At 40.3% G+C, this 26,245-nt stretch overlaps 2 protein-coding genes across 7 annotated transcripts in view; both read right to left on the bottom strand.

Moving 5' to 3' along the window:
- Positions 1-594, bottom strand: part of C2CD6 (C2 calcium dependent domain containing 6) — a 125,382-nt gene extending 124,788 nt beyond the window's left edge. For all 4 annotated transcript variants that reach the window (XM_059168401.1, XM_059168408.1, XM_059168402.1 and 1 more), the window contains exon 1: positions 312-594. In XM_059168401.1, coding sequence (XP_059024384.1) covers positions 312-560 — 249 coding nt within the window. In that variant the 5' untranslated portion in view covers positions 561-594. The remainder of the gene's footprint in view (positions 1-311) is intronic.
- A 5,552-nt stretch (positions 595-6,146) lies between these two features.
- Positions 6,147-24,947, bottom strand: TMEM237 (transmembrane protein 237). 3 transcript variants are annotated; one of them, XM_059168400.1, is made up of 13 exons: positions 24,775-24,947; positions 22,769-22,800; positions 22,122-22,132; positions 21,039-21,095; positions 19,974-20,114; positions 16,300-16,414; positions 15,400-15,557; positions 13,162-13,285; positions 12,679-12,870; positions 10,482-10,555; positions 9,708-9,801; positions 8,759-8,880; positions 6,147-6,775 (listed from the first exon to the last, which is right to left on the bottom strand). In XM_059168400.1, the coding sequence occupies exons 1-13, from the start codon at positions 24,811-24,813 to the stop codon at positions 6,708-6,710; spliced, it is 1,227 nt and encodes a 408-aa protein (XP_059024383.1). In that variant the 5' UTR covers positions 24,814-24,947; the 3' UTR covers positions 6,147-6,707. The 3 variants fall into 3 exon arrangements, 2 of the variants coding, with proteins under 2 accessions (XP_059024383.1, XP_059024382.1); XM_059168399.1 differs by lacking the exon at positions 24,775-24,947 and adding an exon at positions 24,013-24,162; XR_009352056.1 differs by lacking the exons at positions 9,708-9,801; positions 24,775-24,947 and adding an exon at positions 24,013-24,162.
- Positions 24,948-26,245: the final 1,298 nt, after the last annotated feature.

Here is a 26,245-nt window from a genome sequence, read left to right as displayed (position 1 = left end):
ATTCTTTACTCTGCGCTTTGCATTGTTCAGCACTTTACATCATTATCTCCCTCAGATCTTCGGACGACCCTATACGTAAGGCAGACTGTCATAATTATTATCTAAATTATTGTCTTATTTTAAGTTAATAAAACAAGGCTTTGACAAGTTAAATAATCTTCAAGCTCCCACAACTAAGCGCTTCCTCAGCTATGAACACCTTCCAACTTAGGGCAGGTCTCCTTCTCTCCCACTCACTGACCCCTGGATCCTTGCCCAGCCCTCGAGGTGGCCAGGGAGGGGACAGACGCCGCCGGCCGGGCCCCACTCACATTGAGCAGCCGGTACCCAGCGCCCTCCTTGTTCTGGTCCTTGGGCATGTTTTGGTCCAGACCATTCACGGTCTTGTTTTGGTCCTGGGTGTAACGAACCGCAGAAAATCCCGACGTTCTGCTGTGCATATTTTCCAGGTTGGCAGGAGGACTCCTCTGAAGTATAGGGGCTGTGTACAGGGAATGGACGCGCCCGCCACGGTTATCAGCTGCGTTGGAACCTCTGCGCAACTCTTGGGGCGACTCCATCCCTCCATCCTCTGCGGGACCGGTCTGCGCTTAACTGCCGGCCTGCGAGTGCGCAGGCGCAGTCCTCCAGCCGCCTAGCCAGGACTTTTCCGGCGCATGCGTGCACGCAACGCGCGACTCACCCCTTCACCTGCTGGAGCTCACTGTAGGAGAGTGAACTTAATGAACCTGGAGGGTCCGCTGCAAGCACTTGCCTAACTAAGCCATTTCAGTCTCCCTTAGAGGGGAGTGGTAGCATGCTGGCGAACAGCAAGCTTCTTCACCACTGTGATGGAACACCTTAGTTCATTTACTTGTCTGCCCTTTAAACCATCATAAGCCTCTTTTCCCTAAACCAGTTCCTTCTGGGGGGATTTACAATATCAGTAATCACCTCCTTATGCTGTCACCTGAGCTCCAGATATTATGTTTCCAACAGTCTCCTTGGATGGACATCTTTACTGTCCTGTACACTCATAACACACATTAATATTCATCTTCCCTCCCAGACCTCTAATATGTTGCAAACTCATTTAATAAGGCAATATCATAGCCACAAAGGCTGAAAACTTCAGACATGCTTTTTAATTCTAACCTTAAGTATTTGAACCCTACTCTTTCTTTTTACGGCACCTAGCTTTGGACACTTCACATACACAACTGTAATGATTTACTCCTGGATCTCCCAGCCTGCGGCCAACCACCCTTTCCACTGCCCCAATATTAATACAGTTTACCTTTAAAAACAAACAAAACAAAGCAATAAAAATGGATCAAAACCAGAAACTTTCAGAGCTTCTTCATTAGCCATAAATTTGAATTCCTTTGAAACCAAGGAGATCCAAAAATGCACTCTATCTCAGCATATTCTACTTGGGATCTATTTTTCTTTTATTCAAGAGCCAGCTCAAACTTCAGCTTTCAGTTAAATCTTATAACCCCATATACATACCCTCAAAGCAGAATTGACTGTTGTCTCTAAGCTACGACTTGGCGTATCACTATTAGTGGGCTCATGCTATGAGAATTAGTTAATTTTAAAAGCTAGTTCTTTGGGGGTGATAGGGCCCCCAATAATGGGTCCATGATCAAAGGAGTGAGACTGATACAAAGTGAAGGTCAAGCAAAGCTTTATTTCGCGCCAAGCATCAAGAATCAAACCCGACCAGTAGGGGCCTTCTCTTACAAAGAGGCAACCCCTCCCAGCCTCACAGACTAACTTTTATAGAGCAAAGGCCATGTGGTTGAGCCTGGCCCCACACAGGTGGCCAATGAGATTGCAACACAGAAAACTGCATAGTCATTGTAGGTCACACATGGGTGGCCAATTGAATTTCAATTTACCCCATAGTAGCTATTTGAACTAGCCTATCACCTTGGTCAGAATTGGCACCCAAAAGGTGGGGCCCACTCTCCTTGGTAGCTAGGGAGACAGTATGTGCCCCCACTGATTGGATGTATCCACCTGGCCTGACCCGCCCTTGTATCTGTGGACTTTGCTACCTGGGACTGGGTTCCCGGACTTGCTTTTAAGTAAGTTCCTCTGGGAGGGGCAGGGTCAATCGATGTTTACTGCATAAACAACAAAATGGCTCCCTCTGGCTAAGTAGGCCCTTACAGGAGTAGAACTTGATCCTCACCTTGTACCCCTCAGGGTTCATGGCATAAGAGCCCAAGGCCCCCAGTACCTGTTTGCTGTTATCAAGTCTATGGTGTTTGGTGTTTAACTACTGTGCCCACCAGCTCACGATAACTTCCTAAGGGCTCATGTGACACAACATAAAAAATATCTAACCTGAATCTAGTCAAACTCCTAGACTTAACCTCCAATCTACAGGAAATTCAGGAGATGGAGAACAAATTGAGTGATGTTACTAGGGGGAAAAAAATCAACAATATTCAAAATGTAGATGGGACATTTGAAAACAAAATGGTTTGGATTCTTTAAAAAAAAGAAACATTAAGAGGAAGTATAGATAGTCATAGCCACTTGGAAAACAGTTTGGCAATTTCTTGAAAAACTAAAACTGTAACTCCCATACAATCTAGCAGTTGCACTCTTGGACAGTATCCCAGAGAAATAAAAACATACATTCACACAAAAACCTGCACACAAATGTTTATAGCAGTTTTATTCATTAACAGCCAAAAATGGAATCAACTCAGATGTTCTCCAACAGGGAAATATTTCAACAAACTGCAGGTTTGTAGGTACAAAGTGTGTACCTACCTTGGAGTACAACTGAACAATGAAAAGAGATGGTCACTCAGCTTGGATGACTCTCCTGGGCAGAAAAAAGCTAATCCCAAAAGATTACATTCTTGAAATGACAAAATTTTGGAAATTTGTATAGATACACAAACCTACCTAACTGGTAAACTGTAGAGAAATTAACACACACACATACCAGCTGAAGTAATACGAGGGAAATTTGAAAAAGATCAGTGTGTTTTATCAATGTCAATATTCCAGATATAATATTATACGACAGCTTTGTAAAATGTTATTCAGAGACACTGGCAAGGTGTGCAAAGGATTTCTCTGTATTATTTCTCAAGTATGAATCTACATTTATCTCAGGAAATTTTTCAGTTAAAAATGTCATAGGGAGGAGAAAAAAAGGTGAGAAGGCCATTTAAAATTAAGAGATAAAACAACCAAATGAAATGCATAAACCTTGACCACATCTTGAGAGACAACTGGGGAAATTTGAGGATAGACTATTAATGATATTGTGCTATGTAAACCAATATTCTTATTTTTGGGGAATGCATGCTTACATATTCCACTGCAGTGACATGATGGTACCAACTTACTTTCAAAAGATTTACCAAGAACAGGGCGCCTGGGTGTCTCAGTCATTGAGTGTGTGGCTCTTGATTTCAGCTAAGGTCATGATCTTGGGGTTGTGGGCTTGAATCCCATGTTGGGCTCCATGCTGGGCAAAGGAGCCTGCTCGGGACTCTCTCTCTCCCTCTACTCTCCCTACCCCTGCTCTCTCTCACTCTTAAAAAAAAAAAAAAAAAAAAAAAAAAAGATTTAGCAAGAACAAAAGGGGTGGGGGGTACACCAGGAAAAATAAATGAGCAAATGTGGCAAAATTTTAACAATTATTAAATCTAGGTTACTTTACATTACAGTTGCTGTAACACTAGTCTTTCAACATTTTTACATTTGATAGTTTCCAAATGAAAAGCCCGCAGAGCTCTCACATGCATATGGCCCCTTTCTTGCCTCCATCTCCACCAGTAGAAATCCCATCCATCCCATAAAGGACATGCCCATACTCAATCTTACCCACAGAACTTTTCTAGATTCTGTTTCTCCTATGCCTGTCATGTCTTCTGAATATAAGTCTCTGGAAGACAGGTAGTCTGTTTTATTCATTTTCTCATCTTTTTGTCCTCTCACAAAACTAGCAATTTGATTGAAATCAAATCATGTATCATAATTTAAGCTTTACATTTCATAATTGATTATAAATGGTGATGTAGGCCAGAGGTCCCAAGTGCTAGTTAGTCTACTAGCTATTATCACAATCCTGGGACAGCTTCTAAAAAGTGGATTTCCGGGCATCACCTCAGACCTACTAAATCTGAATTTCTGGGGACAGGCCAAGGAGTCCCTATGTGTTGTTCTGCTTAAGGGGAGTGGGGAGAGGTAGGTATTAATTTCTGAATAACCTGCACCCTCCAAAAAACAAAAGCCTCACTGGGGATCTTGCTTGCTGACACCTCAGAAACTCCACTAAGCCACTCTACTGACATTGGATGCAGAGAGAAGGTGAGGAAAAAAGATGACTTTGAGCCACTTATGTAGACATGTAATTGGCAATGAACTTCCTTAAAGTTTCCCAGTCATCACGGCCAAAGCTGCACTTGATCCACTTGTACAGGTCCACCGGAGTATGTACTTGCTGGGGTGATTGGGAGATCTGAAGTCCAGGCCATCCTTGCCAGGCCTGAAGAATTTAAAGGCACTATGCCCATGTCAGGTACACCATCATCAACATAGCCCATGTTCCCCATCGCATTCCATAGGATCAAAACTTCCTTCAACCCTGTATTAACTTTCTATTGCTGCCCTAATAAATTCTGACAAATTTAGCAGGTTGAACAACACACACTGGCTATCTTAGCATTCTGTCCATCAGAAGTCTGACATGGGTCACAGTAAATAAAATCAAGGTGTCAGCAGGGCTGAATATCTTTGTGGAGGTTCTAGGGGATGTTTCTTTGCTCATGTGGGTTGGCAAAATTCAGTTCCTTAAAGATATAGGACTGAGCCCACATCCATTTTCTTGCTGTCAGCCAAGGACTATTCTCAGCGTCTACAGATCCCCCCCGTCCCTTGACTTGTGGCCCCCTCCTCCACCAAACGTTTTTACGACCTTGTTGACTGTATTCTCTGTGCTGTACGCTCTATCCCTGTGAATTACTCTGTAACTGGAAATTTGTAGCTCTTAATCCCCTTCATCGATTTCATCCATCCTCCCACCCATCTTCCCCTCGGGAAACCACCAGTTTGTTCTCTGTATTTATGAGTCAGGTTTGTTGTTGTTGTTTGGTCTTTGTTGTTTCTTAAATTCCACATGAGTGAAATCATGGAGTAATCATCTTTCTTTGACTCTTTTAATTTAGCATAATACCCTGTAGGTCCATCCCTGTTGTTGCAAATGTTAAGATTTCATTCTTTTTTAAATGGCTGAGTGCTGTTCCGTTGTATGTATTTGGCACATCTTCTTTATCCGTTCACCTATGGTTGGATACTTGGACTCTTTCCATACCTTGGCTATTGTAAGCAATGCTGTGATATACATAGGGGTGCATATATCTTTTCAAATTAGTGCTTCTGTTTTCTTTCTTTCTTTCTTTCTTTTTTTTTTAAAGATTTATTTATTTATTTATCAGAGAGAGAGAGAGAGAGCACAGGCAGACAGAATGGCAGGCAGAGGCAGCGGGAGAAGCAGGCTCCCTGCCGAGCAAGGAGCCCGATGTGGGACTCGATCCCAGGACGCTGGGATCATGACCTGAGCCGAAGGCAGCTGCTTAACCAACTGAGCCACCCCGGCGTCCCAGTGCTTCTGTTTTCTTTGGGCAAATACCCAACAGTGGAATTACTGGATCATAGGGTAGCTCCATTTTTAATTTTTTTAGGAACTTCCACACTGTATTCCAGTGGCTGCACTAGTTTGCATTCCCACCAACAGTACACAAGGGTTGCTTTTTCTCCACATCCTCTCCAACACTTGTTATCCATTCTGATAGGTGTAAGGTGATTTCTCATTATGGTTTTGATTTGCATGTCCCTGATGATTAGTGATGCTGAGCAGCTTTTCACATGTCTGTTGGCCATGTGTATGCCTTCTTTGGCAAAATATCTACTCAGGTCTTCTACCCATTTTTAAATTGGATTAATTGTTTATTAGTGTTGAGTTGTATAAGTTCTTTATATATTTTGGATATTAATCCCTTATCAAATATATCAAATACTTGCAAATATCTTTTCCCATTCAGTAAGTTGCCCTTCTTTCTGTTGACAGTTTCCTTTGATGTGCAAAGGCTTTTTATTTTGGTGTAGTCCCAATATGAAACTTCTCAAACAGAAAAGGTATACTTTCTTTTTATTAGTTATGAAGTAAACCATCTTTCAAGCTGAATTACATTATGCTTACTACATGATACATAACCACAACCACCAAGCCAATCTGAAAAAAGATAAATTTCATATTTAATTTATTCAGTAAGGAGACATTAAAAATAAAGGTCTCTTGCCCTCTTCTATCCTAGTCCTTACATTTTATTTTTAAACCTGATGTATATTTTGTAACACTAAAGTAATGGCTGTTTCTGTAGTAGAGCTTTATAAGATAATGATTATATATGCAACTAATTTGAGAAAACAGGAAATAAACACCTCACCTGCTGGTTTCTAGCTCATTACCTCCTTTCTCATTAAGACAATAATGCTAGAGAGATTAATGTTTGGTTATGAGTTGAAGACTCAAGTTTTAACATTTTCCGTAATATTGAGAAAATTTTCAGTACTATATAATCAAAAGATCAATTCCAAATATACCTGTACATATCTTATAAAAATACATTTAAAAACAAGAATAGGAAAAATTCTAAATACTGGGCCATTACTACACTGCAGGTGAGCTGGCGTTACGAAGAGGCCTTGAGTCCTTTATCATTTTCAGGATATTCTTCCACATCAGAAGAGAACATCAACTCTGGGAGAGAAAATGAACAGATCATACTCAGAATGGTTTCCCAGTAACTCAAAAAGAATTTTACAGCTTAGTTTTAAACAGTCTCCCAAAATATTGACATATTTAATATATATAATAGAAAGCCCTCCAGTACAAATAAGAATTCACGATAATGAAATCTGATTTAAAAGGTAGTGAATGAGAAATGTGTAAGTTTGCATTTAAAAATGCTCAAGTTTTAAATGTAAACCACTGAAAAATAAAACATATATATAATGGAGACAAGATAATAACTCTTACCAGAAAATTTAAGTCACTTAGACAAGCCAGGTCACAAAACAGCGGAAAGGTCTAACTCTGTAGTGCCCACGGCAATATACAATGGAGGGTCGGACACAGACCAAGCATGTGGAACTAACAGGAGGCGTGTGCCAGGATGTCTTAAATGTGTTACCCTACTTAATCACCACAACAACCCAATAAGCAAAGTGTTATCATCCTCAATTTATATTTACTCTTTTTATCTCCATGGAAATAAAATGTTATATGACTCATATGGACCTAAAAGACAGCAGGATTCTGGAAATATTTAGTAAGTAACATGCGCTTTGTGATTTAGGCTCAATACCACACAAGCCCAGCTGGATCCAGCTTCAATCCCAAACACAGCATAGAATGGTTTATTAGCTGACATTTCTACATTTAAACTATTACTTAGCATACATGTGTAATTTACCAAAATACTAAGAAATAGAGAAAAAGAAGACCTAAGGAATTTAATAAAAGAAAGTCCTTTGACATAAATATTAGATGAAAAATTCTACGAATGACTAAAAACGATGCTACTAAGTGAAAACAAAAACAGCAAAATATGTAAAGCCTAAGAGACCTTTAAAAAAAATACTTTAAATAAACCTAAGGGAATAAAGCAACAGAATATTCATTGGAGGAACATGAGAATTCTGATGCAAAAAGGTACATTATGAATAAAAAGCACCAGATTATGTCTTTTGTCTTCAATTTTACAAATGGAAATACTGGGATGATTCTCAGTTCTCAGACTTCTGAGGTTGTAATTAGTTGATCAAACTGCAGTGAAAGGCTCAAGATATTTAACCAATCAAGAATAAAATCATAACCAAAGTCCACAAAATACCAGAGACTCAAGGGTGAAACCGTGGAACATCTGCCAAGAAAACAAACGGACACCCGAAACACGAAGAGTTCTAAAGCAGCGCGCTCAAGGACTGTCGGTTCGCTCAGACGACTCCTCTCCTCCTGGTGTTCCAAAAGGAGGCCAGGGACTAGGGATTAGTAAATCCCCCCTTCCACTGGGCACACTAAAGCTGGGATTACTAAATGCTTCATTAGACAATGAAGGGTGAAGAATTTGTGCCAAGTAGACGAGGAGGTAAGAATGAATATGGGTCTGACAAAGGCTACACAGTTGAAGCATGATTTATTGCAAACTAAGAGATACTTTGATCAGGAGGAAATGAGGAGAAATGAAGAGCAAAGACTCTACAAAATACCCGAAGGGTTCCAAGAAAAGAAACACCTCTGAAATATAAATACGCACATGGGTGACGCACTTTCTGTAAGTACTTTGAGGCTCCGCCCCTCCTAGACACTCTGTTTCTCTTGGCATTGTTTCCCTACTTTAGTGTCACTTCTCTTAGTTATTTTATTTTAAATGATCTTTGTTATCAGACTATCATAATCTATATCCATTAAAAGAACATTTAAAAAATCAACAGATTTCATGATATTCTCTATTATTTATTTTTATTTATTTATTTTTAGAAAGATTTAGTTGAGAGAGACAGGGTGCAAGTGCCCATGAGAGTGGGGGGGAGTACAGAGGGAGAGAAACTGACTCCCCACTGAGCAATAACCCCAAGATCGTGACCTGACCACTGAGATCATGACCCAAGCTGAAATCAAGAGTCAGACATGTTCAATCAACTGAGCCACCCAGGCGCCCCACTATTTTTTCGTTAATACCTTCGCTAAGATCCATGCCTGGTCTATAAGACAAAAAAAGCCAAGAGAGTCCAACCAGAAGGGCCACCACCAGATTCACCACAATCCACGGCTGGAGAACCTGTTCCTCAACACCTGCTGCCCTAAAGGTATAGAAAATATTCATTAGAAATATCTACATTTGGGTTCATATATTTAAATATAACTATTTAATGAAATTTAAAAAATAGCAGCCCTCGCTTAGAGAAAAAACAAGTAAAGCATGAAATAAATATATCCTATATAATTTCCCTATAAAATAACTATACACAAACATACACACACACAACCATGGGAACAAAGGTTCAAATTACTGAACTCTAAACAAATCTGCTTTATACATTGACAAAAGTGAAAATTTAGTATTGCCAAACAATTTTTCTAAGTTTTCCTTCCAACTACTGTGATGCTACTCATGCCCCTAGCCACTCCATCAAAAAACACTGCCCCTCTGGGTTTTGTGAATTGGACTCTCAACTTGCCTGTGAGCTTCATGACTGGCCACTGATCTGCAGGGGGCGGCTCTCCCTAGACTGCTCTCTTTCCAGCATTGTTTGGTTTTCAGACTCCGTTCCAGCTACCTACTCCCACTCCTAGGGGATATTAGACTCCCTGATTGGGAGTGGGGGTAGAAGGCTTCTCCAGTTCATTATGTATGACTAATCTTATAACCATAACTTAATAAATCTCAAATAAATTTTTATAAAAAGAATACATTTTGTTAAAAATGCAGGTGTAAGTAAAAATAGTTATCCATTAACCAATGTAATGGGTATTTTCTTGCCGTAATTTTGGAAACAAAAACAGGGCCTTCGATGTTATTTATAAATGAGAAATGTAAAAAAGAGTGAAGGATAAGAATAGTACCATTACTCCCATTGTTGCTGTTATTATTACCATCAACAATTGCTAATGCTACTGTGGATCTTACCAGAGGCTACCATTGACAGAAGAAGGTGTGTAAAGATGGATTCTGTCACTTGTCATTTGCTGACTCAGAGATAATATAAGAGCAGTAAAGTACACTGAGAAAAAGACAAATGAAATTACTAATAATGTATTTTTAACAAACTAGTTTATTTTGAATTTATAGATCACTGTAAGGTCAAAAATAATCTATACTTTGGAGAATGATGACAAAAGAAATTCATCTGATCAATTTCAGTAAGTTAGCTAGCCTTCTCTTATCCTTAAAGAATATGGGTACAGAAGGGTATTTTGAGATGCTCACTATTTCATCATCAGACATTACAAGAACCTAGAAGATATTTTAAGAAATTAAATGACTTACTCAAAGTCTTAAAACTAATTTTATTCCTATTCTCATAACTTAGAACAAAATGTATCCCAAATTATCAAAAAGATACAAAATAGAATTTGTTACTGAAATGCCATGTCAGTTGAATCTGTCTGATATCAAGCAGAAAATATAAAACCAAAATATTAAGAAATATAGAACAAATTCAACTTTTTTTAAATTCAACTTTTAACGGTTATCTAAATCAACCTCTATAGAAAAATGATTCTATCAAAATTATGTCTATCATGTTTTTTTAACTGGAAATTCCACTGAACATCTGTAAGTAATGTTTATAAGTAGTAATAAAATAAAATCATTCTAAAAGTAAAATTAAACTTTTCCTGGTTCAAAATTACAGTGTTAATTCAAGTATTACACAATTATCAAATGAAAGTATTTACTCACAGAAAGATGCTAAAGCTGTTGGATCCAGGGCAAGGAAATTTCGGATCGCTACTGATGTTTTAGCAAAGTCGATCCTAGAAAATACAAATGCCTCTTGTCACATTGCACTGGTAAACTTCTCACAAAACTGTACTCCCTGGGGACACCTGGGTGGCTCAGTTGTTGGTTAAGCGGCTGCCCTCGGCTCAGGTCATGATCCCAGCATCCTGGGATCGAGTCCCGCATCTGGCTCCTTGCTCAGCGGGGAGCCTGCTTCTCTCTCTGTCTCTGCCTGCCACTCTGTCTGCGTGTGCTTGCTCTCTCTTTCTCTCTGACAAATAAATAAATTAAAAACAAACAAACAAACAAACAAACAAAACTGTACTCCCTGAATTATGGTTTTTCCTTCTCTATTTTTTTTTAAAAGATTTTATTTATGGATTTGACAGAGAGAGAGATCACAAGTAGGCAGAGAGCAGGGGAAGCAGGCTCCCTGCGGAGCAGAGAGCCTGATGCAGAGCTCGATCTCAGCACCCTGAGATCATGACCTAAGCCAAAGGCAGAGGCCACATACATTGTCTATTATTAAGCTTTAAGTAACTACACTTTATACTAAATACACATGAAAGAGCATCTTATTTACAAAAGCCACATAAAACATTTAACTAGATTAAGCCAACATTGTTTTGGAATAAGACACTCTAAAGAAACAAATTAAACTTGATCTGCAAAATTTCTTCAGATTCTACCTCTATTACCCGTATCATCAAGCTACAAGTTGCTATTTTTCTTAATGGGTTGAATTGTGTTTGCAAAGACATGCTGAACTTCTAACCCCTTACTTGGAAATAGGGTCTCTGCAGATGTACTGAGTTCAGATGAGGTCATTTGAAGGCCCTAATTCAATACAACTGGTGTCCTCAGAAGAAGAGACACATAGGGAAGACCACCGTATGACAACGAAGAGGCTGAAGTGATGCACCGACAAGCCAAGGAAATCCAAGGATCGCCAGCAACCTGGAGTTCAGCAAAGGCCTGGAAGAGACTCTCGCACCAGCCCTCCAGAAAGGAACCAACCTGGCCAACACCTTAATTTCAGACTTCTAGCCTCCAGACTGAGAATAAATTCCTGTTGCTTTCAGCCACCCAGTTTGGAGTCAGTTGGCCCTTAAACCACACAGGTTTGAACTACACGGGTCTACTTGTATGCAGATTTTTTTTCAATAAATATAGCACAGTACTGTAAAGGTATTTCTCATGATTTTCTTAATAATTTTTGTTTTTTTCAGGCTTACTTTTTAATTTTTTTTAAAGATTTATTTATTTGAGAGAGAGCAAGCGTGCAGGCACTGTGTGCACACCAGTGTGACAAGGGGCAGAGGGGGAAAGAGAATCCTTGAGCCCAATGTGGAGCTCGATCCCAGAATCCTGAGATCATAACCTGAGCTGAAATCAAGAGCCAGCCGCTTCAACAACTGAGCCACCCAGGCACCCCCTGGCTTATCTTTTTAGAAGAATAGAGTATATAACACATATAGTACAAAAAAATACGTGGTAATTGACTATTTATGCTATTAGTAAGGCTACTGGTCAACAGTAGGCTATTAAGTTCTGAGGGAGTCAAAAGTTATATATGAATTTTTGACTTGCAGGAGGTTGGCACACCTAACCCATGTGATGTTCAAGGGCCAACCGTACTTCATTACAGAAGCCCTAGAAAACTCATTCAAGGGGCACCTGGGTGGCTTAGTGGGTTGGGCCTCTGCCTTCAGCTCAGGTCATGATCCCGCGGTCCTGGGATCGAGCCCCGCACTGGGCTCTGCTTGGCGAGGAGCCTGCTTCCTCCTCTCTCTCTCTCTGCCTGCTTGTGATCTGTCAAGTAAATAAATAAAATCTTTAAAAACAACAACTCATTCAATACCGACAGTCTCACCCATACCTGATTCAGATGATTTAGAAGATATTTGGTGCTATTTTCACTGATTAAATTTGGATGAAATTTTAGACTTAGAGTTGATGCTGGAATGGGTTTAGATTTTAAGGATGCTTTCTGAGTATTCCAACCCCCTTTGCCCTCAACAATCAGAAACAGACTGGTTTTAAAATAAAGTCAAAATAATATTAACATATTATAATTCTATTCTGAAGACTGTCATATTTTGCTCAACATTTCCACCTGAAGAAAAGTTAGAGGGATGTACAGTCACAATAGTCTTACCTGTCAAAAGTTGAAACTGTACTTAGAGCTAAAAGCAAGTAGAGAAGACTCTGGAATGGATATGCTAAGGACTTGTAGTGTTGCAGAAGGTTGGAGAGGTTAGAAAGCTGATCTCCTGCTAGAACATATATGAAAACAATGTTCCACACAGCACAGCCAGCCAAGAAGCCGTGAGAGAAGAGACCAATCATCCTAAGTGGAAAAGGGTTTAATTATTAAAAATGTATTACTAAAGTAAAAAGCTAAAATATTTTTTAAATCTCTTCAAATATAAGAATAAAACTCAACATTTCAAAAAAGTAAAAACAAGCCTTTTCTTAGTATGACACTGACAGGCAGAAGATTTAACTACAATTAAATGTGTTTAAAAATATACATATTGACTATTTTAAGTTGTCCGTTTTTTAAAAACAATATTGGGAAATCAACACCTTAAAAGAAAAAGGAGAGCACATTTGTTTTAAGTCCAACAAAAGCAGCCACCTGAAGGCCCGGTGGACCGAGAGTGCGACATCTCTGGTTGTCCAGGAAAGCTTCATGTCCATCGACACCTCTATATTTTCTGTGGTCTTTATCAACTCTGAACGATCAGCAGCCTGGAATCGCCCTAAGTACACATTACACAATTATTAACAACTAGCAAGAGACAACCCTGGCCCTGTTTTTATCTTATTTCACACCGTTAGAACCCTGGGACTGAGATTTTGCTGTTTTCTATCTAAAAATTCTCCCTGATCCCGTACCAATTTGAGAAGGCTCTTTTCTTATGCTATCTTTTTATCTTTAGGCAAAATAAAGTCCACATACTTTCCTCTCATCCCAAAACAGATGTTACAGTAACAGTTTAAGAAATCAATTATATTTAATGAAATACAGTAAGGAACTTCCCACTCAGAACAAAGTCTGGAAATCTTTAACATGACATAATCTACAGAAGTCTGATTTTGAGACTTTGGAAGTTTATTAAAGTTTAAATGTCAACATGACAAAGATAAGTCAATGTCTGAAAACCTTTAAATTTCTTAGGAAAAGATGCCAGTGTGTGCGGCATGGCATTCTGTGATGACAGAGAAGAAAAAGGTTGTTTCACAAACTTGAGAAGACTGTTGTGACAAGTATCAGTCCGAGTGCCAGCACAGCCGCCCCATGTGCACAGAGCTTTCCCCTCGTACTGGTCACCAGGCTCCTTCTTGCAAATCTACCAATGGACCTCAGGAAGGAGGGAAGGTTCCATTTCAATTATCTTTGCCAAATCTGGCTGTCAAGTATTTGGGAGGATGAAAGAGGTGTAACACCTCATTTTCCCTAAGAAAAGACAACTTCTGGGCAGACAACAGGTGTCTTTTATGTGGTCAGTTATCCCAGTAGGGAAGTTGCTGAGCTGAGGCAAACAGGAGTAAAAATGAGGACTGAATGATGCTGCTTAGTAATCAGACTATAAAAAAATAGATCTTGCTTAAAAATGAGGATTGAGTGATATGGCTTAAAAACAGAATAGTGATATGGCTTTAAAAACTAAATAGCAACACCATATACTAGTCAAAGCACGTGACCAGAAGCCATGAAACCTCCACTCAAGTCCCAGTTCCGCACTAACAAACTGTGAGACCCTGGCGAAGGCAGCCTCCCGGGATCAGAAGTTTCTCATTGGCTAAGAACTTGAAGATACCTTAGATGACATCTTACAGAACAGAAATTCTAAAATGGTAGAGATGAAATCGAAATTGGAAATTTTTAGAACTAATGTTTATGGCTCATTGAGTTCTTTAGGCAGCATACTCATAGTATATCCATGGGATACATATAGTTGTAATCATGCTTTATGTATGTTTTTCTTAAACACTGAAAATGCAGTCTTATAATCCATGCACACTATATAATGTCAGAACTACCTTCCAAAAGAATCTGGAGCTATAAGGTTGTAATTCTTATTTAATAATATGTATCTTCTCTCATTTATTTTTAGTTATAAAATTTGTATCATTACTTGCCCCACCACCACCACCACCACTAATTGTGAAAAACGGATAAAGTACAAGAATAAGGGAATGGATTAAGTGGGGATTGGGGGCGGATTTTCTAAATCACCCACAATCCTATAACCCAGAAATAACCAGCATTAAATTTTTGGCACATTTCCTTCTAGTCTTTGGTCCTATACATTTTTCTGTAGTTGAGATCAAACTACATATGTGTGTGTTTTTCATTAAATCTTCCTACGAAATGAAAAATTCTCCCTAAACATTATTTTAATGGTGCGGATTTTATTCTATAAATATACCATATCTGACTGAAATCATACGCCTTCTATTTTATATTTATGTTATTTACAGTTTTCACTCTCAAGAATATGACGATCAGCTTTGTGTATAAATTTTTGTCCATATTTTTATTTTATCCCTAATTCCTATCTCCAGAAATATAATTCCTAAATCAAAGGATACCCTTGTGTAAATCCCAGAAAGCTCATGCTCCAAAACTGGAATGACTTACGGCTTTTTTTTTTTTTTTTTAAAAGATTATTTATTTATTTGCCAGTGATAGAGGGAGAGAAAGCGAGCAAGCACAGGCAGACAGAGAGGCAGGCAGAGGCAGAGGGAGAAGCAGGCTCCCTGCCGAGCAAGGAGCCCGATGTGGGACTCGATCCCAGGACGCTGGGATCATGACCTGAGCCGAAGGCAGCCGCTTAACCAACTGAGCCACCCAGGCGTCCCGACTTACGGCTTTTTTCCACAAACACTTTGCCTACAGGCTGGCTAACTCCAGTGGGTGCAGTGAATACGGACTGTTGTTCTGGGCCACTTCGCTCGTCAGTAATTATGTCTTCCTCTTCAACACCTAGCTCATTGGCATACTGTAATTCTGCTGGCTGGGTTTTCCTGTCATCAGGAAGAATGTAAGAAAAACAGATTACTGTTGAATTTTTACAGATCCACATACCTGTATAAGAGCCTTGGATTGGGAGTTGAGAAATTTGGTTTTTACTTAAATGGATCTGTTCTTAACTGTTATGTGCAGTAAGTCACATACATTTATGTGGGCCTCAGTTTTCTCATCTGGAAAATGAAGTGACTGAATTAGACTTATAAGGTTCTTTTTAAACTTAAAATGGTAGGATTCTATATAAATAATGATCACAATATACAGGGTTATTTCTAAAGACAAACCATAGTGTTATATAATTCCCAGTGTACTTTTTTAAACTATGCCATTCTATTTTATCCACAACTTAATTTTCCGTACTAAAATACACACTTTTATTTATTGCTGAAATAATCATAACCTGAATTCTATTAATATCAGAAACTATATCACAATAGCCTACTTTATTAATATTACCTTCAAATTTCAGTATCTTGCACATTTAATTTTTGCTACTTATGTAATATTTTTTCTTGATGTTCCTCTTTTTTAGAGAGAGCTCCTAGGGTCCTTAATTAAATATAGTATCTTACTTCTTTGGTTGCTTACTCTCCTCAAATTTATCATTAGTTGGTTTAACTGATATTTTTGTAATCCCACATATCTTAAAGTGTTTAATAAGACTTAATCAAAAGGTACCTCTGAATTAAGTAGCACAGTATCCCTGAAGAATATTTAGAAGAACAACTAAATTCTTACTTTGTCTTCCTTCGAGGTTTTTGAATAACTGTCTCTTCAGCCGGCTCCACATCAATACCATTTTCATTTCTTAATAAAGACGAAGTCTTCTTTTGGGTTAAGGAAGTCTCCAATTCTGAAAATAAAGTAGATTAAATTTTCAAATGTCTATCATGCAAAAAGAAAAGTAATATATAAAACTTTTATGACAAGGTAACTTTAAAAATTTTAATGAGGCCCCAATTTTTTCACCACTTTACTCATTTTTATAATTTTATACCTCTAAACACCAAAAAAATTGAAATTGTAATGCCAAAAAATACAGAAAAAATTAAATAATCCAACACCCAGAGCACTAGGAGAGACCCCAGATTACCTGTAGTTCACCCAAAGGACTCATGGGATTCAGAAGTCATTATACTCAAAAGTCCTTACAGTCAGTTACAGTTATTAGAGGGAAATGACATAAAGCAAAATCAGCAAAAGGAAAAGGCATATAGAGCCAAGTCCAGAAGGAACCAGGTATAAGCTTCCAAGAGTCCGTTAATGGAGTCACACAGGATGTGCTAATTTCTCCAGCAACAAGCTGACATGTGTGACTTTCTCTACCAGGGAAGCTCATTACGAACTCGGCACCCAAGGCTTTTAGTGGCACCTAAACACAGAAGCACCCCCTGCCTCACACATACCAAAATTCCAGACTTCCAGAAGCAAAGGAGGTGTTCAGTATAAATCATATTGTGTACACAAATGCACAGTAAATCGCCCTTATAATTTAGGGAAGTTTTATATCAGTGTAGGAACTATTTACCAGCCAAGTTCCAGAAGCCAGTAAAGAGGTAGCCTTGCAGGCAGGCCTTTCTAATGAGAGCAGTTTCAGGCCTGCTATGTTCACTCCTTCCTGAGCACAGGGTATCAAGTTTAAGTAAGTCAATGGAGACTCCTCAGATGCTAGCTAATTCATCCCATCTGAAAATACTGGCAATGGCTTCCTGGAATGTCCTCAAAGCCCCAAAATTCTATTTTAATAAAACACTTACAGCTAAAATTGGAAATACAATAGAAGCTGAGCCTACCATAGTCATCCCAGAACAAAACAAAGTAAAATCAAAAACACAGAAACCTATAAATCTTTACCTGCAAAGGTGGGTGCATTCTGGAATGACCATGACAGGTGCTCTTTGGCCCAGAACTTTGTTGGGTCCTGAATTTTCTAAAAATTGTCAACTCTTTTCTGTAAATACATTTTTCATAAATTGTGAAACTAGGTACTGGTAGCCATCTTGATTTTCACATTGGTACCCTCACTGAATTAACTAAGACGGTAGTTTTAATTCAACTATTTACTGCCAAAACTGTATGAAATAAACCAAAACTATCTGAGCATCGTTTCTCTCTTTTTCCTCTCTTCTGCCCAGGCACTGGAGGATCCCACTTCATCTTGCCTCTAAAAACTGAGCTCCATCCTATGGACTTTCCAGTTTCTGCCCTCTCTTCCTGTAATACTTTCATCCAATCAGGACTCACTATTTTCCAAAAGACTAAGTAACTGGTCAAGGAAATTATTTTGTAACAAATCATTCATCAGGGACTGATGTTAGTAGGAAAGAGCTAATCTCCCAATCTTTATTCCGTCCCTTTATTTTACTCAAATGAAACCCACTGTCTTTATTCTAATTACCATATAAGTCATAATGCTCAATGTATGAAAAATTAATAAACTATAAATGAAGAAAGGAAGACAATAAAAATCATCCCTAGGGGCACCTGAGTGGCTCAGTCAGTTAAGTGTCTGCCTTCGGCTCACATGATTCCAGGGTCCTGGGACAGAGCCCCGCAACAAGCTCCCTGCTTAGCGGGGAGACTGCATCTCCCCCTCACACTGTTGCTGCCCCTACTTGTGCTCCCTGTCAAATAAATAAATCTTTAAAAAAAAAAATCATCCCTAATTCTTCCTTCCAAAAAATCTAACGCTGTCAACACTTTGCTATATCCTTCCATTGTTTTTACTATATATATGGATGCATATACACGTGTTGTGGGTAGAATTGTGTCCCCCCTGACAGGTACGTTCAAGTCCTAACCCACAGTCCCTGCGAATGAGACTTCATTCGGAAATAAGGTCTCTGAAGCTATAATTAATTTAGGGTGAGATCATGGTGAATAAGTATGGGCCTGAAATCCAATGACTCCTATCCTTACAAGAAGAGCAAAATATGGGGGCACCCGGGTGGCACAGTTGGTTAAGCAGCTGACTCTTGGTTTTGGCTCAGGTGGTGATCTCACATCACAAGATCGAGCCCTGCATCAGGCTCCACACTCAACATGAAGACTCTCTCTCCTTCTCTCTCTGCCCCTCCCCCTGCATGTGCATATGCATTCTCTCCCTCAAATAAATAAATCTTAAAAAAAACAAGAGCAAGATATGGACACAGAAGCACACGGAAAGACGTGAAGACAGAGGTACAAAATGGGGTTAAACTGCCACAAGCCAAAGAACAGCAAGGATTGCCAACAAGCACCAGAAGCTAGAAGAGGCGAAGACAGATTCTTTCCTAGAGGCTTCAGAGGGAGAGTGGCCCTGCAGACACCCTGATGTCCGACTTCTTTCCTGTCAGACAGTAAATTTCTGTTGTTTTAAGTTACTCTGTTAATGATAATTTCTTATGGCACCTGGGAAATTAATATAACATATTTTATAAAAACAGGATCCTTAAAAAGAAAAAAGATCCATTGATATATACTATTATATGTGGATGATGACTCAACAGTACATTACTTATGGTTTTCTATGTTACTATTTCACCTTAATCCTTTTAACAGGGGACGCCTGGGTGGCTCCGTTGGTTAAGGTTAAGCGTCTGCCTTTGGTTCAGGTCATGATCCTGGGGGCCTGGGATCGAGGCCCGGCAGGGAGCCTGCTTATCTCTCTCCCTCTCCCTCTGTGTGTGCTCTCTCTAGCTCTCACCCTCTCTCAAATCAATATATATATTTAAAACAAAAACAAAACAAAAAACAATCCTTTTAATAGGTGCTTGGTTTCTATTCAATAGATCTGACTTACTTAGCCAGTATCACTTTGTTAGCTATTATTGGTTATTACCAGTTTCTACTCTTATAAATAAAGTTGCAGTCAACATCCTTTAATTATGGTAGCTATTGTCATTACTTCTATTTCTAAAAGTTCAGACCAATTTATGCTCCTATCAGCAGTATACGAATGTACTTCTTTCGCATCAACACTTACCTATCACTTTTGAATTTTATATGCTGAAAAAACCATTGCCAATTGATGGTATTTTGTTTACCTTGTGAGTAGTGCCTGGGACAATGTAAGACTCAATAAATGATGACTCTTCTTTCATTGTATTATTGTTAATACCGAATCTATCCTTACTCTGCTAATCTGAAATGTCCATTTTTATCATATACTACATTTTTATACACACCAAGTTCTGAACTTTCTCTTTTAATCCTGAATTTGTATCCCTTCCCTGACAATATATGGACATATGACCGAAAGAGACCGCCTACAGTGTTCTTGTCTTAAGCTACTGGAATTACTCTAATAGTAAAAATTTTAATAAAGAAAAAAAAAGGGATGTGGGTGGAGAAAAATGGGAACATAGACGTTTTTAATCCTACCCCCAAAATCACAGCTACTATTACAACCTAACCTTGGTTTCTTCACATACCAAGAGGTAGCCTTGTCCTCTTCTGTCTCCTCTGAACAGGAGCTTCTTCTGGATGCTCTGTGGATTCTTTAGTCGGCGGCTCACCGCCCTCAGATGGCCTGTGAACAGCAGTCTGAACAAGGCCTTCCAAAGAAGCACTACCTACAGAAAAGCAGAGTGGGAAAACACAGGACAATTTGAGCAGAGATCACTGAGTCTCAAAAAGATGAAAAGAAGAGAACTGGAATGCTTCCTAAGTGATGACAACTTTGTTAACTCTTTGCCTATAAGAACTGGTCTTAACCCACACTCGTATCACAAGTTATAATAAATTCAGTACTTGCTACATCAAATCAATCATCAAAGTTTCTTTTTACTATATCACTACATACAAATCCTGGTATTTTCACATCTTAAGATTTGTGAGAGGCAGCAGGTAGAGTGAAAGGACCAGTTAGAACTGAGGCTTCAAGCCTGAGTGACCAGGAGAGTGGGGAATCCCATTAACAGAAATCTATGAGAGGTAAAAACTGATATACTGCTGAAGGTAATGATTTAGAACATGCTACGTTTAAGTCACCGATAAAACATCCAGGATTACTAGTGGATTAACAAAGACAAAAAGAAGTTCACAGAACCTACTCAATACAGAACCTCCAACACCTGGATGATATGGCCCTGCCTTCAGACTCTTGCTCTAATGAAGAAATGCTCTGACTAAAATGAGGGATCCAAGGACCTTGTGTGCAGTATCCCATTCAAAGGTCTGGAACCAATCATAGCCTAAGACAATTTATGTTGTCTAGGGATTAAAGACCAAAGAGTCCACGAATGGTATAGAAGTAAGAGTTTAAGTGGCACAATCCTTTATTCCATGAATGCTTCTAGACACTCTTCAAGCTGTCCACAACCTTAGTCCTCACCAGCACTAGGAATCCCATTACTTTAAACTGACCTTGATTCTATCCTCAACAGAGCAATTACTTGGGACTGCTAGGGCCTTGCTTCTCCCTGATCTGTGATATCTGTCATTCCTGAAGTCCTGGAAAGACTTCTGATCCCACACAAAAAAGAGCAACATCTTACCTGGTGTGTTCTTTGTTTTGGGCTTCTTTTTCTTAGGACGACTAAGTGGAATATCACCTATAAAACAGAAAAAAAACAACAAGAACAGAAAAGTCTGCCTAAAATTCGATGCAGAAAACAGTCAAAAGGAACTTTTAGTAGGGAAGACCCTTCCCTCTCTTCCCGAGGTCCAGCCAACTTTAGGTCTTCAGGTCTCTCTTCCCTAGGTCCAGCCTACGCATTAGGGGAAGAAGATAAGAAAATGACAAATTCAGGGGGTGCCTGGCTGGCCTAGTTGGTAGAGCAAGTGACTCTTGATCTCAGAGTCCAGGGTTCAAGCCCCATGTTGGGTGTGGAGCCTACTCAAAAAAAAAAAAAAAAAAGAAGAAGAAGAAGAAGAAGAAATTGACAAAGTCAAAGAAAGCCTAAAGCAAGGTGCCAGTACCTCAATGTTGGTCAATATTAGAAACTGTGACATTTCTAATATCAGAAAAGTGGGCTCACAAAATACTCATCTGATCCCCTACACTTCCTGCGGAGGCCTGTGACTGGTTTGGGCCATATACTGTGAGCAGAAGCCAATCTGCCAAAACATTGAAAGAGCCAGATTTTTCTTCCTTTGCTGAAGCATGATAAGATGGCAGAAGCGCAGAATGAAAGCAGCCTGAATCATTACAGCATTAGTGAAGAGTGGTGAAAGACAGTTGCCCTGGATTGCTGCCACAGCGAACTCTGCATTAACCAGAAATAACCTTGTATGATATTAAGTTGGAGATTTTGAGGCTAATATAGCATAACCCAATCCATCTTGATTAAATGAGACAAAAGAAAATGTTGTCTCTATTACAGAACTATAAATTAGCCCAGTGGTTATGTTCTAGGTGACTCCATTCAAGAATGAGCCAAATATCAATCATACAACTAGTGTTATATATCAACCCTTATTTAAAAAAAAGGGAGTCATAAGAGATTATTTTGATAAAAGAATATTGCAATATTATAAATTATACCATTCAGATTAAACTTTAAGAAAAACATTAAGAAAAAAATTAATTTTTTAACTCCAAATTTGAAAAGTTTTACATTAAAAGTGAACTAACTCACCTTGATTAGCACTTTATAAGCCACCGACCCAATTTAATTAGGAAAAGACAAAAAAAAGAAACTATTAATTAGAAATCTATTTTAATGTCAGACTGATTTAATTGATGTCATTATAAATTTAAAATAAAATAAGGTTTCACGCAGCTAGTTTATAAACTAGCTTATTCTTTATAAGTAAAAAGCTCATAAAGCTAACAAAATAACAAAATAATCCTAATATTTTCTGAACTTACATATACATATTTCCTACTGTCTATTCATAAAGTGGATTAAGCAGATTAAGAATTCTTATTTTGTCACTGATTAAAATCAGCTTAAGCTCTGAGGAAACTATTCTAGCAAACAAAAGAGGATCAAAAGTCTGATAAACAAGACATTAAAACATTCAAAATGGATCCATTATCTTACTATGTTGACATTCAGGCTTTGAAACAAAACATTTAATTACAACCATTATCCTAATATTCAAGGATTTTTTTTTTTTACCTTTGAACTTTTTTTTTTTTTACCTTTAAACCTTTAGGAAGACTTTTCAAGAAGTCTTTTCTGAATTATTATAATTTTGCAATGATACTAGTCAATTTTTGCACTTTATTCATTGTGCATTTTTAAAACTCAATAATAAAATTACTGTAACTTATTTTTACCTTGGCACAGGTGGAAGGGCTCGTGGAGGACGCTACGGGGAGAAGAAAATTATAAGTAAAAGTCTCAAAACATCTTTACTTCATTACATCAAATCTTTTGCTAACCCTGTTCATCAAATGAAACCTAGGAAGTACTTAGGAGAATCAGATGGGCAATTCTAAACTTGTCCTAGCATTTCTAAATTTCATATAAAATTCCTTCCTTCCTACACTCCTTTCTATCCAGAGGCCAGGCTCTGTTCAAAGGACTACAGATCCCTTAATGGACAAAATAAAGAAATCCCTGCTTTTATGGTACTTCCGTCATACTGATTAAGTATTAGAGGACACACACACACACACACACACACACACACACACACGGGGATGTGGAGTGCTTCTTCAGTTTAGGGAAAGTCTCTCAGAGATACTTGACCCGAGGCCTGAATAAGAAAGGAGAAGAAAGGAGACAAAGGGGAGCAAATACAAAGTCTTTCGGGAGAGATAAAAGGTTTCAGATAAAAGGCCAGCAAGGCGGTGGCACAGTTACTAATGGTAGGCATAGATAGGGCCAGATAAATTAGGCTCTTGAAGACAAAAGGGGAAGATTCCAGATTTTGTTTTAATTCAATAAGAAGCCAATGGAGGTTTTAACCCACACAGTAAAAGACTTAAAAAAAAAAAAAAAAAAAAAAAAAAAAACCTCAATGTGAACACAGCATAAGGAATGCGTTTTAGGGCAGAGAATTTAAAAAAACACATACACCCTACATGAAAATTTGTGTTTGCAGTTCAGAGAGATTACAGTTGAGAAGCATTCTGAAATCTTTCAAAATAAAATACTAGCAGAAATGCCTTGAAAATCCGTGTAATGTTCCAAGTGTCTCACGCTGCTTGCAGAGGACACGGACTCCAAAGGGTTCCACTGCAGACACTCTTAGTTCGGTCTACGAGCGACCCGTTTAGCAATCCGTTCGTTCAATGGATGAATACCAATGCTACGAGGTCAGGACAAAGCAGGCTGTCTTAACACTATCCGGTCGTTAAAATTACAACTGGAAAAGAACAACAGTCCTAAAAAGAACTACGGCAGAGATGCCACGGGTCGCGTTCTCTCCAAGGATTCAGTCCACGCGACACTTAACCATTTCAAAAGTCCCGCAAAAACGTGTCACCCAGCCACAAGGACAACCTTTGAGCCCTCAAAAGTAGGACGGCTCACCTGAACCCCAAATCCTAATAATTCAGCTCTAAGGCTCGCTTACCACCTGCTTCTTTCCCATTCTGTCTAAAGCCGGGCTTCCCCGCAGCCGCCGGCCGCCACGCGCGAGGAGCGCACAGCCCGCACCCCCCTCCGCGGGCTCCCGCCGGGCCGGCCGCGCGCAGGCGCCGTGCGACATCGGACTGCGCGGCGCGGGGGGCGGCGACGCTCCGCCCCTTCCCTGCGAGAGGCGGGTGAGCGCCTGCTGCGGGAGCCGGTCGCGCCTGTGCGGTCTAGCTCTGCGGGAAAGGGGACGTCGGAGTCAGGGCTGACATGCCCGGGAAGAGAGATTCCAGGGGGCGTCGGGGAGCAACCACGGTTCTACCCATGGTTTCCCCAGTGGCCGCAGTGATGGGTTCGAGGGAGGCGGGAAAAGACCAGGATGAAAAGCCTCCACTCGGAAACTGCGGTCTGTCCCGGGTGGCTAAACGCCCACGGCAGGAGTCCGCAGGGCAGGCCTCGCTGGCTGTCCCGGGACACGCCGGGGCGGGGAAGGCGACCAGGAGAGGCATCGTCATAGCAACACGGACCTCAGGCCCCCGGCAACTTCACGCCGGCGTCCTGGCCTCGGAGCGAACTGGAAGCGCCCGCTGGGGTGCAAGCCTGTGAGCACCGAGGGGGCGGACGCGCAGACACCACGAGCGGGGCTCTCCCTCGGCGACCCCCAGCCCTGCGCACCGGGCCCGCCCCGGGGGCAACTGAGGCGTCAGGGCAGCACCCTCCGCCTCCGCCACTTCCCGTGGCCGCAGCGCCCCTCACCGCTCACCGGGAGGGCCTCCAGCCGAAGCCCCGAGTCCGCCCTCATGGCGCTCTCCCCGCCGGCCTCTGTCGGCGCAACCGCCGGCGCCCCGAGCCTGGCTCCCCGCGCCCCCGCCTCCGGGAGCTGCGAGCGGCGGGGACGTGCCCGCGTCTGGTTCGGCGGCAGCTCCGGGTCCCGCGCTCCGCCGGCCTCCGCCGGGCCAAGCCCCGCCCTCCGAGGCGTCAGCGTTAGGAGGCGCCGGGTGAGCCCGGCGGAAGCTCCGTGGAATCGCTCTTTTCCAGCGGTGACGTAATGAATCCCGGAGGCCGCCGAGGGCGGGGAGAGACGAGGTACCGCTAAAATCCAAGCTTGCCGCTGGTACCAAGAACGGATGGTCAGCAAGGCCAGGAATGCCTGGAAGAACCGAACCAGGAGCTGATGATCACTAGAACCAGAAGGTCTGGAAGGCTAAAGATCAATTAAACTCCTTTAAAAGTGGAGCAAACTGTCAGATTCTCCAGACGCTGACTCTTCTATGCCCGACAGCATTCTGCCGTCTAATCTCAACAAAAGATCCTTCCACTGCGTGAACATAATAAGCAGTAAGCACCCAGCTGACGCCTGCTAGACTGAGTCTTCCTCCAACTAGGCACTCACTGACTGACTTGGCGTTTGGTTCTTTAACTCCTTACCCTGTATCTCGTTTATTGTGTGACTTTGTATTTCTTATGTGGCGTATGTGAAGCCAAGTTAAACGGGTAGTGAAATGTCATTCAATATGGAATCCTACACCTGTTAGAATTCTGTAAACCTGCTTTATGAATGAATAAAGCTGACATTGTGGAAAGACACAACTCATGCACAGCCTTTGTAGGGTGCTAGAGACGCCCGCCACCCCCCCCCCCAAGCCCAATTATTCAGGATGGGTATATATGGACACAGACAAATAACAGATTTCTTCCAGTTGTGTGTGTGTCTGCCCGTCTGTGTGTTGATACGGGCAGTTCTCAAAATTTCGCCAATTGCTTATCCACCATCTCTGTAATCAAGCTTGGAAAAGCTTTTTCTCAAAACAACATAGTTGTTGTATTAAAACAACAAGTTCATGTATTGTTAAAAGTGACTTAATTTTCTTTGATTGGGTTTGGGGGGTTGGGTTTAATTTTTTTTAAGATAATCACTTTAATCAAAAAATAAAAAATATTTTGAAGTATGCACTTAGTTTGTTTTATAGTTAAGAAAGAGATTGGAGGGGTAGAGGGATGCTGTGGGTATGGGGAACATTAGAAAATGATGCAGAAGACAGATACAGGGGCAGCAAGATTGACTGGAAGTCTCAAGACCTAGGAAAGAAAAAAAAGACTTCCTGGAATAACATTCTCATCTTGTGCTTTTCTCAGATATGAGTCTCTAGGACTAAAGTCAATTGCCCTTTCCTAATTTAGGCATGATGTGGATATTGGCTTTTAGGCAAATTAATGATTGTTACAACTCTGAT

This window comes from Mustela lutreola, chromosome 3 (genome assembly GCF_030435805.1).
Source record: "Mustela lutreola isolate mMusLut2 chromosome 3, mMusLut2.pri, whole genome shotgun sequence".
NCBI classification, from domain to species: domain Eukaryota; kingdom Metazoa; phylum Chordata; class Mammalia; order Carnivora; family Mustelidae; genus Mustela; species Mustela lutreola.
Note: the sequence above shows the minus strand (reverse complement) of the source record. Positions and strands in the feature narration are given on the sequence as shown.

Excerpts from the sequence above, each read along its gene's own strand:
- TMEM237 (XM_059168399.1), bottom strand. The coding sequence starts at position 24,147 with ATGTCGCACGGCGCCTGCGCGCGGCCGGCCCGGCGGGAGCCCGCGGAG. Across the intron at positions 20,115-21,038 it reads CAAAACAAAGAACACACCAG|GTAGTGCTTCTTTGGAAGGC; the intron begins GTAAGATGTTGC and ends GCTTTTCTGTAG. Across the intron at positions 6,776-8,758 it reads AGGCATGGATCTTAGCGAAG|AGTTGATGTTCTCTTCTGAT; the intron begins GTATTAACGAAA and ends TTTCTCTCCCAG.